Below are 17,343 nucleotides of genomic sequence, written 5' to 3'. Positions count from 1 at the left end.
AAGCTGCAACATCCCTACAAATCAATGAAAGGGTTGGAAAGGCCTTGTGTGTCTTTTTGTACTACTCCAGTCATTTCTACATGGATTTGTCTTTGTGTAGCTGCTTCTGGGGTCACAGTGCGGACATGAAGCTGTTGGTGGTTCCACACCCAAAGGTTCCCATGCTGTGTCGTATCTCCCAACATGGTGTTCGGCAAAATTCGCATGGAAAGAGGAGAGGATAGTGTGTAGACTGATAAAGTGATGACATTAAAGTTCCACATGACAAGAACATGGACACAGGAAGACATCAGTCCAAAGTGATTGTCCTACAGAGGGACGAAACATCATTTCTGTGCTCCTTTAAAGACAGTTGAGCAAAGTCTCACAAACTACAAACTAAACATCCATACATCTTCACACACGCAACGACAAATTCTGGACACAAACCTCTGATTCTCTTCTCTCTCTGCAGGCGTCATGGTCTTCTTCTGCTTCAGGTGCTCGATGACAGCGTTTTGCTTCATGACCACCTTAAACATGCGACAGAGGAAGATGTCAGAGGAAACCGCAACAGAAAAGGTATTTACAGCGTAAGAGCAAATGGTCCTACTGAAGAAAAAGAAAAAAAAAAACATTTCTTTACATAAAACATTGCAAAGACTGGCTAAAACAACCGTCCATGTGATTGTTTATTGTGTACTACAAGTATCTCTAGACAAGTATTATGTTTAAGTGTGACCAGCTGGTACAGAATGTAAAATAAACAGAGACACACACACACACACACACACACACACACACACACACACACACACACACACACACACACACACACACACACACACACACACACACACACACACACACACACACACACACACACACACACACACACACACACACAGTAGTATTTGCAGTATTAAGCCTAATAAACAGAGACAAGGGCTGAGCTGTAAAAATAAACAGAGTCTCGGTGGAGGGTTGGATGATGGCGACTGTTTATGTACTGATGGCTGGGAGACAGAGTTTTTGACCGAGATGATGACGCGGCTACGATGGCTGCCTGCGCACACACACACCTGTTTCTGAATGATGTCGCTCTGGCTGGCTGCGCTGAGAGCTAACTCTCTCTTCGCTTCAGCAGCTTGTCTCTTCTTCTGCTGCTGCTGTTCTCTGAGCTGCTGGATCCTCTGCAGCTGCTCCTGGACAGACGCCGCCTGGATGGCGACCACGTTTCCAATCTGTGCAGTGAGCATACCGTGGCAATCAGCCTGTGCTTTACATTGAGCTGCTGTTTATTGTTTTGTAACTAGCGCAGTTTTAGTTTTCAAAAGCAAAAACAGTGAATATTGCCCTGAGGGAGGATTCAGGTTTGTTTGGCAAACAAGAATGCTGCCAACTGTTCAATGTGAAGACTAAGACAGGTTGAGGTTTCATATTTTATTCCTCAGTCACGTTAGTAGCTGGATGACACATTCATTGTCATTTAAATATTTGTGATACAAATTTTGTTCACTGGACATGCTACACTACACAAAGCTAGAGTATAAAATAAAGGACATTTATAATTATATAACTTACTTTACAAGAATCAAACCTCCTTAGAAATGTCCTAAGCAGGCTGTATAAGTTAAGCTTGAGCATAGCGAGCTACATGTGGTACCTGTCCTCCCTGAGCTGAGGCGGTCCCACTCTGTTGTATCTGGATAGGGAGCTGCAGTTTGATGTGCTGTGGCAGAGAGCCTCCACCCTGCTGGGCCTGCAGCTGGGCCAACACCTGTAGCAAAGAGCTCTGTTTACGCACTCATATAAAAGCTTTATTTTGTCGTATAAATCACACTGTTAGCGGCAGTTCAACGTCAATTAAAAAGTGGTGACAAATATGCTGTTTGGCTGAGCTCAATCTGAGCAATTTTGAAATGTGTCTGACCATAAGCAACTTCAAGTGCAGAGGAGTGACTGGGGTTGCAGTGAACTTGCAGCTTTCACGGCACTCTTCTGATCGTACCTGTACCTGCTGCTGCAGTCCAGACACGCTGATGAGCTGAGGCGTCTGCTGCAGCTGCAACTGAGCGTTTCCTCCCTTTGTTTTAACCTGCAGCGAGGTGGGAGACTGGATGGGCATATGGGCCTGCGTCTGAGGCGGTAACTGGCCCTGAGGGGTGGCTGGCGGAGGGGTGCTGGTAGGTAGTGGGGCTGGCCCTGCCTGGATGGGGGCAGCGGCCTGCTGGGCAGGCTGAGCTGGGGTCTTGGTGGAGGTGGAGTTGGGTTGACTGGGAACTGTGGAGGCTGGAATAAGAAAGAGCAGAGTGAGAGATTAGTAGGTCATCAGGAGAATGCATTAAAGCATGACAGATACTGCATGCATATAAAGACCTTATAACTGGTCTGGGAAGAATGTTAAACTCAAAGAGAGAATTTTTCTAATTTATCAAATAAAAATGCAGCAAATAGAATAAAGTTGATAAACTGGCTAAATAATGCCCATATATAAAAATGTATTCTTGGGTGACATTTTTTTAAATGTAGTTGGAATGCATCAAACTAACATCTGATTCTAGCATGTACTTTGTATCCCTTCAAACTTGATAGACAGCTGGTTAAATAACCCTAATCTGTAGAACAGTAGAGTCTTTCATGCTCGGTTCTGGTCATACCTGTGCTTGATGTGGGCGTGGCAGCAGAGGCCAACGGGGTGAAGAGGAAGCGCTGCACCTGTCCGTTGGGCAGCATCGCCTGCATGAGCTGCTGGCCAGGTCCTGGAATGACGGTGACTCCTTGAGGTATGACCTGCAGCTGGCCGGTGGTCTGACCCTGTCCCTGAACCATCACCGTCAGCGCCTGCTGAGTCCCACCAACACCAGCCTGTCGATCCACAGCCGACCCAGCCTGCTGCTTCTGTGGGCGGCAGACCAAAAAAAGGAGGCTTCAAATCACATTATACAGTTCAGACTAATCCAAAATAAATTGCCTCGAGTGAATAATTTTGATTGTATGCTATTATCTAAAGCAAAGTAATCCTTTTCCCCCCACGAAATCTTGAGCCTTATCACAAGTTGGTGGAATTTGTCAAATCAACTTTGCTTAAATTCTGTGTGAACAAAACAACATTCTACACTCCAAACCCTCTGCACTTCAGCCCTGCAGGGCTCCAAATGAAATGTCACTAAATGGTTTGGAAATAATGTAACAAACAGACAAACGTCTGTGGACTTCAAAGAATTTACAACATATTGAAAGTTTTTTTGTACATCGATTGATTAGAACCACTTCTGTATTTTTGGATTTTTTGGCTGTTCTTGCAACAAAATTCAATCTGAGAGGAGAGTTTGGGTCTCATCAGAGAATTTAGCTGGACTCAGAAATGTTCCAGAGGTGAGCCAGAAAATGCCATCGTGAAAAAATTGACAACCGCCTCTGGACTGTCAAATTACATTAGAAAAGTCGCACAATAAATGCAAACACCAAATGTTATGAATGATAATCTAAAGTATTACCTAGTGTGTTGTGAAGCTCGTACATTTCTTAGTAGTTGCATCTGATATTTGATAAATTGTAAAAAATATAGAGATTAGCACCACAATCACATTGTTTATACACCCAGTATGTTATGGTTGAAATGTGACGTTTTCATCGTGGTGTTTTCTTGTTGATCTGCTGGTTTTCGAGTTTTAAAGTCCATTAGATAATTATACTGTATACTGACCTATACAAATAAACTTTACTTGTGAAAGGGCCGATGAAACCACAAGAAGCACATTCTTTCCGTTGAACTCGGTGAACTCAGAGCAACACAACAGTTGAAGGAGCTTGATAACAGTACATATTTAACATGATTAAATAGAGAATCTGAGTATCTTACCATCTCAATATGTTTTTCTTTTCACTATAATTAAATCCAACATGTAAAGAGGAACCCATGCCTACATACCAGTGTACTACATATTTATCTTTCTATCCTAAGACCAGAAAAAGGGCTGTTTGTAACCCACACAGCCAAATATGCTCATTCAAAAAGTTACAGCCACACTGGTCTTTATTTTGAACTTATCTGCTAAAGGTGTTGCCGTTTAGAGACTGTTAATTTCTGGTGCTGCACACATGACACAGGACATCCTGGAGTGTCTCCCTCACAAACCTGTGTGAGTTGGGTGAGCTGGGCCAGGGTGAGTTTAACCTGGCCCTGCCCCTGAGCCCGTGGGGTGCCGGGTGGTGTTTGGCCAGCTGCCTGTCCAGCTGCGTTGGGACTAGCCACTCCCTGACCGGTGACTGTAGCGACCGGGCTGGCAGCAGATACTGCCGTGGAAACAGCCTGGCCGCGGATGATCTGTGTCACCACTTGCTGCCCACCCTGACCTGGAAGAGAACAATGTGACAAATTTAGCAGCCAGGCAACACAGATGTTGTCACAGCAGGTAGAAATTCCACTCAACCAGTAGTTGTGGTGTCAGTAGTTTAGTCAAAGAGACTCATACAGAAACATACTAATGTACAGACAGGTTAAGTTCAGTTTGTAATAAAAGCTGCTGCCGGGATTAATCTATTCTTGGAGGGTAAGTTGGTCGTTGGTGGACTGGGAAGTACTCAAACTAGAGCTGGGCGATATATCGAATTAATTCGATTAATTTGATTTTATTTTTTCAATCGATGTGTAAAAAATTAAATCTCAACATCTAGTTTAATGTTAATGTCCCTCCGCTATTTTTACCCGACGCGTGTAATACACACAGTCGCCATACCAGGAGGACTGGCGCTGTAGCACAGTCTACAGTCAACATTCTCTTACAATTGAGCAATAGACGAAGAACACACAAACAGATACGACAGGGATGCGCATGAGAGATGGAGGTTGAGAAAGGAGAAGAAAATAAGGAAGATATTGTGCGAAAAAAGGGTACCGTGACTTCAGTAGTATGGATTTGGTTTGGATATGCGAAGTCGGACACGGAACAGACCGAGGTGTTGTGCAGAGTTTGTAAAAAGACGGTGAAAGCAAAGGGAAGTAGCACAACAAATCTCTTTCAACACCTCAAGCAGAAGCACCCGGCAGAGTGGGAGCAACGTGTCAGGCGTCGCCATGCACCGAGGCCAGCTCCAAGAGCGATGCTCCAAAAAAAACAGTTAAATGCTGACGTTTTGGCATTCAATAAAAGATCCTATTTTTGAATAATGTTTAATTGTCTTTCTTTACACAGAAAAAAAATCGATTAAAATCGTTTATCGGATTTCAAGCAAAAAATAAATAAATAAATAATAATTAAAAAAAAAAATCGAGATTTAATTTTTTGGCTATATCGCCCAGCCCTAACTCAAACTCTCCTGAAGAGCCCATTACCTTGCTGGACCATGAGAGGTGTTCGCAGTATCGTCTTTCCCATCGCTCCTGTCTGCTGGATTGGGGTTCGGATCACTGTCATTCCGGGACGGATCTGACCACCACCTGCCAGAACCTGAGAGATATTATCATAAACACATTAGTAAGAAACTATTTCAAAGGCTATAGCTACTTTTGTAAACTGTCAGAGGCCACTGAGTTGGATATGAACACTTCAGCACAATTTCATTACAGCCCGCACACTAACCGCTCCTCTCTGATGTCTGAATACAGAATTCATTACAGAAAACTCCACATATCACGGTAGAAAATTGTTTAAAGAGACAAAAGTTATGTTGCCAGCTGCACAAAACAATGTAAAACTATCGCAAAAAGAACAGAATCAAAAGAATAAAAGCAGAAAGACAACAGCTGTGACTTGAAAAATCCCCAACAGTTGTACCTGCTGTTGGGAGCCTGGTGTGTTGGGCCTGATGTTGAGCGTGGTGGTGCGAGGCTGGAATGTGGTGTAGGTTTGGGCACCGCCTGCTGTACTGGATGGGATGATACCCAACACTTTCTGTTGAACCACACCTGCCAGGAGAGGAAACAAAAAAGAGGATATCGGAGTCAGGGGGACGAATAAAAGAAGAGTGGCATTCAGACTAGCAGCTTGTTGGTTCTAAAATTCAATCTCGATCATGTTGGATGTAAAATTCAGAAAAACTCATTATCAAAATCTGCTTTAGTTGGAAAAAAAAAGATGTGTCAATTGTGTCTGCAGAAAGACAACTTTTGAATGCATTTTTTTAGTTTTTCTAATCTTTTTAATGTCCACCATTTCTGGTTCCTTCTACCATTTAGACTCAATCACCATTTCTGACCTTCTGAAGATCACGAATGCAAATAAATGTATCAAGAAAGACACACATGTAGATTAGATTATTCTTCACAGTCAAATCTAAACTGAAATAAGAAATGCTGGACAAGAAGAGCTTGCAAGCTATCGATCGGCCCCGTTGTTGGCCGAGCGTAGTGAGCGAGAAGAGTGTTGACCTGAATGAGAGAGTTCAGGTTGGCGGGAGTTTTTATTGTTGTTTTGAATGCAAGTGTCTGAATTTTATGCAGGCAAGCGTTCTGAACAGCGGGGTGATGTGCTGTTTTTGGCTGCTTGGAAACCAGACGTGCTGCTGCATTCTGGATCATCTGCAGAGGTCTGACCGTGCACGCAGGGAGGCCTGCCAGTAAGGTGTTGCAGTAGTCGATGCGTGATATTACGAGAGCCTGTACCAGGAGTCGTGCTGCTTGTTCAGACAGGAAGGGTCTGATCTTACTAATGCTGTACAGGGCGAATCGACGCAACCAAGCAGCTGAGGCCACATGAGCCTTGAAGGTTAGCTGGTTGTGGTGAAATAAAGCTGAAGGTGGAGAACAAAGAAGCTGAACTGTAGATTATGTGGGATTGCTTGTTGGCTTGGTGGATTAAAAATCCTCAAACATCCCAAACACAATTACTGATGCGAAGCAGTGGTTGCATGTTTTCTACAAGTACGCAGTTGTACAGAAGTTGTGCATCAACACAACTCAATACATTATTTTTGGGCTTCTCTGTTTGCTGGAGAAGCTGCTTTTGATCACAGCACTTGTAAATATTAGTTGAGCAGGTAAACAAAATCTTCAAAGGCAACCTGAAAGCTTAGTTGGGTTTCCCCCAACATACCTGAACCCCCTCATAAATTATACATGAATTCACATCCTACTTCTTAACTCTAATCCGACAAAGGGAGCGTTTCATATTTGTTCGTCAGGCTCTCAGCCTTCATGAGCTCACGTGAAGCTGATGGCAGAAATGGAAACCATGAGAGTGTGGCTCTTTTTTCTTCTGCTGCCTTCTTGCTGCGGTTTCTCAACCACAACCAAGCAGGTAAACCTATACATCAAGGGTTTCCCTCTTCAAACAGCGACGTGAAGCCCGGTCGTAAGACTGGGGAGTCGCTGCTCTGCTCACACACATCAAACATGCTTTTCTATGGACTGGCTGTTTGCAGAGGTCGAGGAGTTGGGACTCCGGTGAGTGGAGAGGTACACGTTGATTCAAAAAGACGGAGGGGAAAAAAAGAAAAATGGAATCCTACTATAGAGGGCTACCTGTCTGGGAAGCAGACCTCAGGGTAAACTTGTTTTCCTGCCTAACTTCCTTAAGCCCTTCCAAAACAAACAGGGCACCCAACAGTCATGCTGGATAAATACACATGTCCATTAAATGGTTACACTCCACCTGAACTTAGTTTCTCCTTCATGGTGACTTCAAAAGTAAGAAAAATCACTTTCTTTGTAAGCGTCAGTGAATATCATTCTCCTTATCTGGGGGGTTGCAGTGTTCTATTGAAGCAAAAATATATGCTTTTACTGCATTTCTATAGTCATTTTCATCATAATTGCATCCTGTTTGAAAACTGGGATTTCTTCTGCTTCCTTTTTCACAATTTTGTGTTAATTTGGCAGAAATTAAATAAATCTATGTCAGTTGGGAGAAATATTGATGCAGTTGTTCAAGTTCTTTCATTACCTGATAGTCTTTTTAAATCCTATGTTGTTCATTGATGCAAGTTTTCAGCTTATAAGGTCACATTTCATTTTCAAAAATACATCAACTGCACACTGTATGCAGTCACGCAATAGGTCTTGTGAATATGGAATATGAGCCACACGAGAGCTGTCAGCAGCTTTAATGAAGCGTGTCGACGTGACAGGCCTCCTCACTGAGTGGTGAGCAACATCCATCTTTCGATAATTTGAGAGGACCACAGACAGGCCCGGTGGTGCTCAGAACAAATGGTCATCCATCGTTCACTGCGTCAATATTGACATCTTTGAAAAGTCTAAAAGCACTTAAGATAGTACAATTATGAATCTGCAGTCTGGATTTAGAACCTCAGACTACACAAGTCTACCATCCCTAAAACCATCCAACCAAAATAACAGCTTCCTATTTGACTTCCATGCCGACGGGACACAACCAGACATGGTGCGCCGCACTAAACTGAGCCGCTGACTCATGAGGTTGGCACACAGTGGGCACCACAATGGGGTTTGCTGCAGACTTGGCTGCTACAGTAGCACAAAACACAGCGAGCGATGGGCTACTTTCTGTGACAACTGGAACCAGATGGAACAAAAAGTTTGGTTTACAAGACAAACTAATGACGACAGTTCATTATATTTACTAGTATAATGTACTGAGGTCAACTTAACATTTTCCGCGCATGTGTTCATTTATCTAACCGTCTCTCTCTCTTCCACATCCTCTGCTCTCCTGTCATGGCTTTACATGACCTCATGCATTACAGAGTCATCATTGGACAAATACTGGGCTATAAAACATGGGGTACATTTGATCCATTCTATGCTGTGTTGTTCTATAAAAGATAATTACATACCACCTTTAATCTCCATTAAACCTGCAACAACAAGCTTTAAAACACAACACTGACACATAATCACTTTTTAAGCTGATGCAGTTGAGTGCATTTGCATCCAGCTGCACAACATTAGTGTCAATGTGGAGCTGTGTGTCTGTCTAGAAATGCAAGTCCAATGTTCATTTTTATTTTATCACTGAAAACAGCTGCCTGCTTCAGCCAAAAACAAGCGGTGACAGCGAAACCAAGCTATAAAGCTCTGTACAGCTCAGGGAAACTGGAGTAGGTGATAATATCTCTGCAAGTTTATCACTACAAGCAAAAGCTTTCACATTACACAACTCAACCACAGTTATAAGAAGTATTGGCTGTAGCCATTTTATTTTAATTCTTCCAATTCTTTCATTTAGAAAGCAGTGTCACAGGGCAAACCGACAACATAAATCTGACATCTTAACAGACCAAGTGCATGCGATTTGAAGACTGCAGAGGAAATCATGGCTCTATTATGACCATGGTAAAACTGCGACAGATGTGTGATTGAAAGAAAGGCTGTATGTTGTGTGTTTAAAAGAGATTAACTCTGTAAAATTTGAGTCCTACAGTTGTTTTTCTAAATTGTGTGGTTTTAAAACTAAAAAATATCCATTTGTGTACTTGGCTTACTGACAATGGCCATCATAGACAAAAGGAAACTCAAATTTGTGCCTAATTTGTAAAGTTAAAAATATTTGCGCCTGCAGCAGCTCATTCGCTGTAAACAACATTCACAGCGAATGAAGGCGGGCTCAGTCCTCCTCAACTGCTGTGCATGTGGTTGGCACAAAAAAATTACTTACAATGGCATCCAATTAATGAGCCAGATCTAATTAGGCTCCTCTCAGGTGTGGGCTCGAGGTGAAGCAATGAAAACAAACATACGCGCATCCTGACGTGGCCACGGAACGAAAGAAGAAACGTCTGCACTGTATAAACGTAATTTCTGCCCTCCGTCTCCCTCTGAGGTGTGACTTATTAAAAACCAGGCGTACCTCCTTGTGAAGTTGGCACGTTGACCGTGACAATCTTGCTGTTGGCTGGCAGCGGCAGCTTGGTGGTGACAACCTTTCCGCAGGCTGAAGTTCCTGTAATCTGGAAAGTGTGCCCGCCAGATGTGGCCACGGTGGTCTCCGTGCCCGCTGCTTATAAAGCAAACAAACAAAATAAAAGAAGGGTCACTACTGTAAACTTCATAATATCAGTAATTCCAATAAACCCAATCAAATGTATGAAAAAGAAGCTTGATAAAAATTTGCTTGAACATTATCTGTCTTTTAATTTAGGTTAAAACAAACAACCCGTTGTGAGATCCCACTGCTCTAAACACTTGTTCTGTTATGTACCTTGTGTGCTTTGACCCTGCTTGACCCAGGTGGCAAATGACTGCTGGAAGTTCTTGTTTTGCTGGAATGTGACGGGGGTGCCCATCTTGGTGGACAGTACCACCTTGGTGCTGGGGGTGCCCTGGCCCGACAGCGAACCGACAATGACTTTGGGCGTGACGGCAGGAGTTACAGGAGTCCCTGCTGGTGTAGCTGTGACTGAACCTGGTTTCTGCTCAAGACGTTTCTGAGATAGTAAAAAAAAACACATCATTACAGGAATGCATTCATGAGTAATATTACCAGTTAGTTTCAATTTACCTCATCAATAGTAGTAATTAAAGGGTTATCTATTGTTTTATTGCAAACCAAATATTTACTCAAACAAAAAAACCTTACTTCAACAAATTATTTTAAAAAATGCTCACTTAAGTAAGTTTGGAGGAATTAACATGTATGTGAACTCACCTTGGCCTGCTCTGCTGCTTGAGCTTTCTCTTTTTCCACCCTAAAATAAAATTACAAAAGAACCCTTTACGTTAACATTTCTGAATTTTGTCAAAAAACAGAACTTTCTCGAAAGTAAAACCGTTAGAAAAAATGTTAGTCATTTTAAATGCCTAGCAATTTTTCCCATATGTTTTATGAAGCATCATTATGAAAGCCTCAATTTTATCTCACACAAGTTTATAAGGATAAAGCAAAAGTAGAATATTCGACCACATCTCCAAAATAAAACCCGACCTTCCGGTAGGATATCAAGGCTCCGGACTGCGATTAAATTGTCGCATTTTGCGACCAAAATTTGAGCGAGTGCGAGTAAATTTTTCATCTACTCGCGCATGTGCGACCAGTAAATTTGCCGACTTTTAAAATTACTATTGAGTATTTTTTGTTGCTGACACACTTCTGCTCCACACTTTAGCCCAGTACACAGTAATGTGCAAATGAGCTGGTTCAACCGACATTAACTCCAAAAGAAGAAGAAAGGAGACGAACACCAAAGAAGAAGGCGGGGTGAGAACGGGGTGGTGAAGCTCCTGATGTTTCACAAAGCCTTCATTTACGTCCAGCCTTATTTTGAACACAAATTCACCTTTCTGTCCTTCCCTCTTTTCTTGTCTCCATTCCAGCTGCTTCTAAGTTTAGACACATCCTTTGCTAGACAGCAACAGCGTAGAACAGTTTTCTTTCATCTTTATCTTGGAGAATTTTCGGCAGCGTCTTCATCATGTCAAGAAACCTCTTCTTAGAGAAACACTTCCTGTGCGCTGAATTGGTCACAAAATAAAAGCCCGTAGCATTAAGAATACGCCTTCAAAATAAAAGCCTGGAGGGAACGGTTATTTTAACACTAGCGAAACAAAGGCTTTCTAAAATTGATGAACTGATCAACAGATCTTTATAAGAGTAATTTACACGTGATTTGGTATAAATACATAACGTGGAGATGCATAACACATGCCTGTGCTCATCACAAGGTCATTTTTATTAAAGACTTCATCCGTCGGAAATGATACGTAAACTGAGCTGCCTTGGTGGAGTACTGTGCTCTCCGAGTGCTTTTCTTGTTATGTTGCGTCAACTGCTGCACAATAAAATGTGAATTGAAAAAACAGTTTCTGCATTTATTGTGCAAGTATTTATCAGTAATCCCGTGAAAATGAGAGGGAATGTGAATATTTATTTTGCAAGTCGATTTTGGTGCGCGCCCCTAAATTTTCTGGTTACGTTCCTAAAATTTGAAATTAGGGGTCACTGCACTCCTAGGAAACAAAGTTAGTCTGAAGCCCTGTGTGACATGTTTACAAACTGTTCTCAGGCGTCCTCTGACCTTTCTGCGAAGGCTCTAATCTCCCAGAGGTCCAACTCCTCCTCAGCCACCCAGGTTTCGATCACCACTGGACCCGTCTGCTTGGCGGGTTCAGGCTTCTTGGGGCGCAAGGCACTGGAGCGCAGACCTTTCCTCTGAGGGGTGTGGGTTTCTGTAATGTTGCACAGGTGAATAAATTAGTGGCACCCAGTTGAAATGTTTGTTCAACTGAGGGACAGAGCAAAAGACTGTGCTTCAGTTAGATTTTTCTGTCTAATACTTTGTGTTGATCTAATACTTGCTTATTTTATCTAAATATAATACTTGCTGTTTTTTTTAAACAGTGCACTTCAAAAAAGGGCAAAAAATTATGATAGATATAAAAGAGAATGACTGAATTTGTGCATTTTCCCCCAGTTTAAATCATGGCTTTGTTGAAGTAGTCCTTATAACTCTTTTCTGACTGATATGGAGGACACTTTCCATGCAAGCAACTCTTGAATTCTTTGTCTGCTACAATAATAAAAAGTGCATTTTTACCCTTTGGAGTCTCAGGCACACCAAGGGGGCAGATGATTTTGCGGATGCAGTACTCTGAGCGAATGCCGTAAGGTCCCACATCCCGCCGCTTTATGATCTCGGTGGTGGTGATTTCGGTTTCTGACGTCTCTGTAGCAATGAGTGGGGATAGGGCTGGGTTGGTATGGTGATGAGGAGGAAAGTCCGAGAAGATGGAGGAAATGCACTCCAACATAAAAAACAGTGAAACCCAAATGAAACCGACAGCTAAGCATTGAGGAGGGAAGCCTTGATAAATATGGAAAGATGCCATTTGGTGAATAAAATGGAGATAAGCTGCAAGTTTTTGAAGACTGGGTTGGAGCAGATAAGTTTTAGGAAAGACACCAGCTGTACTGACTTTCCACAATATGTATTAGAACATCAATAATAAACAAAGCAGATATAGGAAATAAAAAATAAACTACATTTTTTAAAACACACAATAAATTTCCAAGTATGAACTTTTGGAACAAAAATCTGAATAAAAACCACCATCAAAACTCAAACTCGTCTTTGGCCAAAGGTGTAGCTGTCACTTCTTCAAGAGCATCTATTTGAGCCTTACGGAAGCAATTTGTTCCCATTCCTCTCAGAATGAAGGGCAACAGTGTTCGATGGTTTGGAGGGATAGGGGGTCTACCTGTTCGTGTGGTGCCGACAGCAGCAGACGGTTTGACGGCCATGTCATCCCACCTCAGACAGGCCCACAGCAGCCTCAGCATGAGGCTCACTCCAGCCAGAGACTTCACCGTCTGCAGCCGATACCTTGATGCAACACCCAGAAGTTCACTCATTAGTCACCAATAAATGTGAGTAAACATTTTCCAGGACCCCGGGAAACATCTGCTGTCTGCATTTTGATGTAAATTATTATTTTAAACGGGAATATGAACAGAAAGTTTTCTGGCGTTTTCCCACTGCTCTAACGATGCACTTAGAGTTACAGAAAACACACTGGAACCATAAGAGACAGTAAAACAGATTCATTTTTTTTTTTTAGCAATGTTCTTTTTAGCAATGTCCTTCATGCCCATTTTCATGAAAGAAACAGGAAAAACTAGATCCATAACTAATTGTTTTATATGCCCCAACATTGCTGTGGTTCCGATATTATCTCTGACTTAAAAAAAACACATGAAGGCGGTTAAACTACAGTTTTAATTCACAAAGTTCAAAGTGGAAGATTATGCATATTTCATTTTAAATTTAATAAACAACTTAAGACTGTTCTCAGTGGAGGATGCCATTCATCAATAAGTAAAAGCTCCTCAACAAGAAATACTCCTTCCTGCATCATTACGGCCAGTCCTGCTGTTCTGACAATGAACTTGGCACATGGACAGGGTATTTAAAACATCTTGAACACGATCATCATCAGAATACGTGTGTGTGTTTAGGGTTTGTTGGATATTCCTTTAACCATGTGTAACCACAGGCAGAAAAACACGCCTCGGTTGAAGGGCTTGGTCAGCGCACGAAGTGAACATCGTGACACCTCTCTGACCACCCGATGATTCATGTCTGCTTCGGAACTCTGAGGTCTGGTCAAAATAACCAGAGGTCGCTGCGTGACACCAGACTCAGCTACAGCATCATTCGGGGCCAAAGCCGCCAATGACAGACAGGAAGGGAGAAGACATAATGGACAATAAATCAACAGGACATGGCGCTCTGACAAAACCAGGAGAAGATTTAAATGTGAACGATAAAGGAAAATATTGTTGGCCTTGACCCTATGTTTGTTTGTTTTTTTCTCTAAATTTCACAAATGTTCTTTTCAAACTATATCTGTTGAATAAGTGAGTCGCAATAAAAAAAAAAAAAACAGACGTCACTACCACAAAATTACACACATTCTTGTGTATAATGTCACACTCCTTACCGGACTATGAATTATTTGTTCTTGAACTTAAGTGCAGTTAGAGACAGCATGACTGTTTTTTATCAGTTAATTAACTCGAGATTAATGCTTCAAGAAGATTCGTGACATATTATAATTTTATCAGTTTTAACTTATGTGTTAAAAAATACATTGTTTTGTACAAAAAAAAAAACAAAAAACAACTAGTTGCTCTGTTAGATTTTTTTTCAAGGCCGGAAGAACAGAAGTTTAGTAAAACTGTAAGACTAACACTTGCACCATCACTAGAAAGAACTGTCCTATCAGCTGCTGTCAATAAGCAGGTAGCCTGGAGTAAAGCTGAAAATACAGTAAATGTGGACTCCTGGTGGTATTATGATGTTTCGCAGCCATATATAATTTGATTGTCATTTCATGGGATACACTTTCACTGACTGGTGGCTCTTCTCCAACATATAAATCAACCAGTCAATGAAAGTCCTGCGATTAAAATCTGTTTTGAAATATATTACCCCAGAGTGGTCATTTGTTAAAATAATGGTGCAAGTAAATTACAGTCTTTGTTTGAATAAAAGAGCTGGTCTGCAGATTTTTAGTCCGACTGTCAACAACTAAAACCATCAGGCTTTATCTAAAATGCATCACGACTTGCATTTGGACTTTCTGCATTCAAATTTATCTCCTCCATTTGAATATGTGGTGTTGTCATGGTGATGTCACGTTTGAGTCTCACAGTCAAAAGTCTGTAATGTTTTCATATATTTGCACAAAGTGACATGTGTGTTAGCTACATGGTCAGTACGTCTCTTCAACAACACATTGGAACCAGAAGCAGTGAAAGCATGTACGAAAGATTAACCGAGGGAGCCAGCTTACCTCCAGGTGATGCCAAATGTGGGCCTGGGTGAAGGATACGGCCATATATCCAGTGCCGGTTTGGCATTATAACTGAACACCGGCACCTCGCGGAAACCCCCTCGCCTCGCCAGCACCTTCAAGTCGTCATGTGGCAGCACAAAAATGCTCTTCCGGCTGCTCTTGGTGACAAACTTGCGGTAAGAAGGAAGTGCTGTGTCCGAACGCATCTTCTTGGTGCGGGAGAACTTGAGGAGCCGCACTCGGCCCTTCGTTGACGAATAGTCCTCCTGGCTCACAGTGACAGAAGACGCTGAGGTTCTACCACTGGTGTCAGTTGTTGACTCACTGATAGAGGCTGAAAGCGTTGTTTTCTGTTCTTGCGAGGCGATTTCACTCTGGCTGTCTTCTGACAGTCCATCGAGCCCAGATGAACAGATTTTGGTCACAGTTGTTTTGGTCATGGTGGTAAGAGTGGACACTGCGCTGCTCTCTGTTGTCGACAGCGCAGACACTGTTAAATCTCCAGATGTTTTCGATGGCCCTTTGGCTATCCTCATTTCAGTGGAAACTACCGTCGTTGTGGTGGTGGTGGAGGTGGTGGTTACCTGGGTGACAATGGTTTTGAGTGGTTCTGTCATCCCGCTGTTACTATTCTCCTCTGCAAAGTCGTCACTCAGACTGGACTCTTCTGCAGAAGGTATAGGCGACGGGGCCATCCTAATGATCTTGACCCCAGAACTGGGTTTGATCTCCACAGACTGAAAGGCTGATGTGCTGTTGTGCTGTGTGTCTATGTTGTTTTCCAGCCTCGTGATCTTCAGTGGCGGTTTGTAGTCCTGGTCGAACAACGTTATCTTGTCCTCTACCCTAGAAACTGGACTAGGTTCTTTTTCCCGAGCTTCTGTACAGTCATTTATAGAGGCCAAATCTCCATTTACTAAAGGCTTTTGCTGTGTGCCGTCTTTCAATGAGGCAACCAGCCCTTGTTCAACCTTACCAATCCTGTTCACGTTGGGCTGGGGCTTGTCGGTGAGCACACCATTACTTGAGCTCATTACAGAGTTACTCAATACGCTTTCAATCCCCAAGCCATCATTACCATTTACCTGAGGAAGAGGAGAATCTGGCTCAGGAGTACTGTCACCTATGGTCCTATCATGTCCAGTGCCTTGCATATTTTCTTGGTTCTCCTCTGGCCCCATGCCATTTTCCTCTGTGCCCGAATGCACTGAGCTTATAGTGTCTGTGTTACGCTGAGTAAGTTTAGAAGGAGAAGTGTTCTGACTGCTGTTCTGGTCAAAAACACTTGAAAATGTCTTTACAGTGTCCAGTTTTAAGCTGGGTACCTCAGGCCCTGTATTTTCAAAACTAGCAGCCTTGGTAACATCTGATGCAACACAGGCTATTTGTTGCTCTAAAGAGCTATGAATTCCCCCAGCTGTTGTTTCTTGCACATTGGGCAGTTTGACAGCCTCTTGCAATAAACTGTCTGAACCAGTTTGTTTTGGCCCCATAGTCCTTTCTGGTAGATTTTCCTCTAACTCTTGGGGCATAGAGGTGGTTTGGTTTTGTGGTGAATCAGATTCTTCACCTGTACCTGTATTGCAACCGTCTTTGGGCGTGGAGTCTGAAACAGGAGAAGGAAGATGAGAGACAATCTCATCTGCAGTTGTAGAGAGCTCAGACCGACTCGCTCGTTCTGCTTCTTGTTCTCTAACTCCTCCTGGTCCTGCAGTTTCTGCTGTGGAAGATTTCTCCTCCACTTTCACAGCGTTGCCCAGTGCGAGCTGTGTCTGAGTGAGAGCATGGGGCTTGAGCGGTGATCGCGGCCGGACTGGAGTGCTCAGAGCAGGGGCTGAAGTGGATGAAACAGGTGTCGGACTCTTGGGTATGGAGGCCGACACCTGCGGTCTTTGCCGCTCTTCGATAATGTGCTGCTTTAGTCGACGCTCCAGCAGGCTGTCCAGCTTAGAGGACTTGACCTTCTTCTTGTAGGCAACGCGGGTGAGGAAGCCCTTGCTGACATCTACGACATCGTAGTTAAAGGGCCGCTGAAGGTCTTCTGTCGGCTCCTCTTTAAGGGAAGCCTTATCCTCCTGAACACTGGACCCTGAAGGGAAAATTAATTCAGACTCTTATTCAAATGGACGTAAAACTCAGACACTTCATCA

General features: G+C 42.8%; 1 protein-coding gene across 9 annotated transcripts in view; it reads right to left on the bottom strand.

Moving 5' to 3' along the window:
• LOC110958760 (nucleosome-remodeling factor subunit BPTF) overlaps nucleotides 1-17,343 on the bottom strand; it is a 52,545-nt gene that overhangs the window by 14,375 nt on the left and 20,827 nt on the right. For 6 of the 9 annotated variants that reach the window (XM_022205437.2, XM_022205443.2, XM_051945248.1 and 3 more), the window contains 15 exons: nucleotides 15,191-17,282; nucleotides 13,094-13,218; nucleotides 12,433-12,585; nucleotides 11,914-12,064; nucleotides 10,548-10,587; nucleotides 10,101-10,326; nucleotides 9,750-9,899; nucleotides 5,760-5,890; nucleotides 5,318-5,432; nucleotides 4,121-4,338; nucleotides 2,640-2,880; nucleotides 1,991-2,271; nucleotides 1,646-1,759; nucleotides 1,062-1,223; nucleotides 430-512 (listed from right to left, as the gene is read on the bottom strand). In XM_022205437.2, coding sequence (XP_022061129.2) covers nucleotides 430-512; nucleotides 1,062-1,223; nucleotides 1,646-1,759; nucleotides 1,991-2,271; nucleotides 2,640-2,880; nucleotides 4,121-4,338; nucleotides 5,318-5,432; nucleotides 5,760-5,890; nucleotides 9,750-9,899; nucleotides 10,101-10,326; nucleotides 10,548-10,587; nucleotides 11,914-12,064; nucleotides 12,433-12,585; nucleotides 13,094-13,218; nucleotides 15,191-17,282 — 4,282 coding nt within the window. The remainder of the gene's footprint in view (nucleotides 1-429; nucleotides 513-1,061; nucleotides 1,224-1,645; nucleotides 1,760-1,990; nucleotides 2,272-2,639; nucleotides 2,881-4,120; nucleotides 4,339-5,317; nucleotides 5,433-5,759; nucleotides 5,891-9,749; nucleotides 9,900-10,100; nucleotides 10,327-10,547; nucleotides 10,588-11,913; nucleotides 12,065-12,432; nucleotides 12,586-13,093; nucleotides 13,219-15,190; nucleotides 17,283-17,343) is intronic. The other 3 variants (XM_022205439.2, XM_022205438.2, XM_022205440.2) reach the window with 3 other exon arrangements.

The sequence above is a fragment of the Acanthochromis polyacanthus genome, chromosome 3 (genome assembly GCF_021347895.1).
Source record: "Acanthochromis polyacanthus isolate Apoly-LR-REF ecotype Palm Island chromosome 3, KAUST_Apoly_ChrSc, whole genome shotgun sequence".
Lineage (NCBI taxonomy): Eukaryota > Metazoa > Chordata > Actinopteri > Pomacentridae > Acanthochromis > Acanthochromis polyacanthus.
Note: the sequence above shows the minus strand (reverse complement) of the source record. Positions and strands in the feature narration are given on the sequence as shown.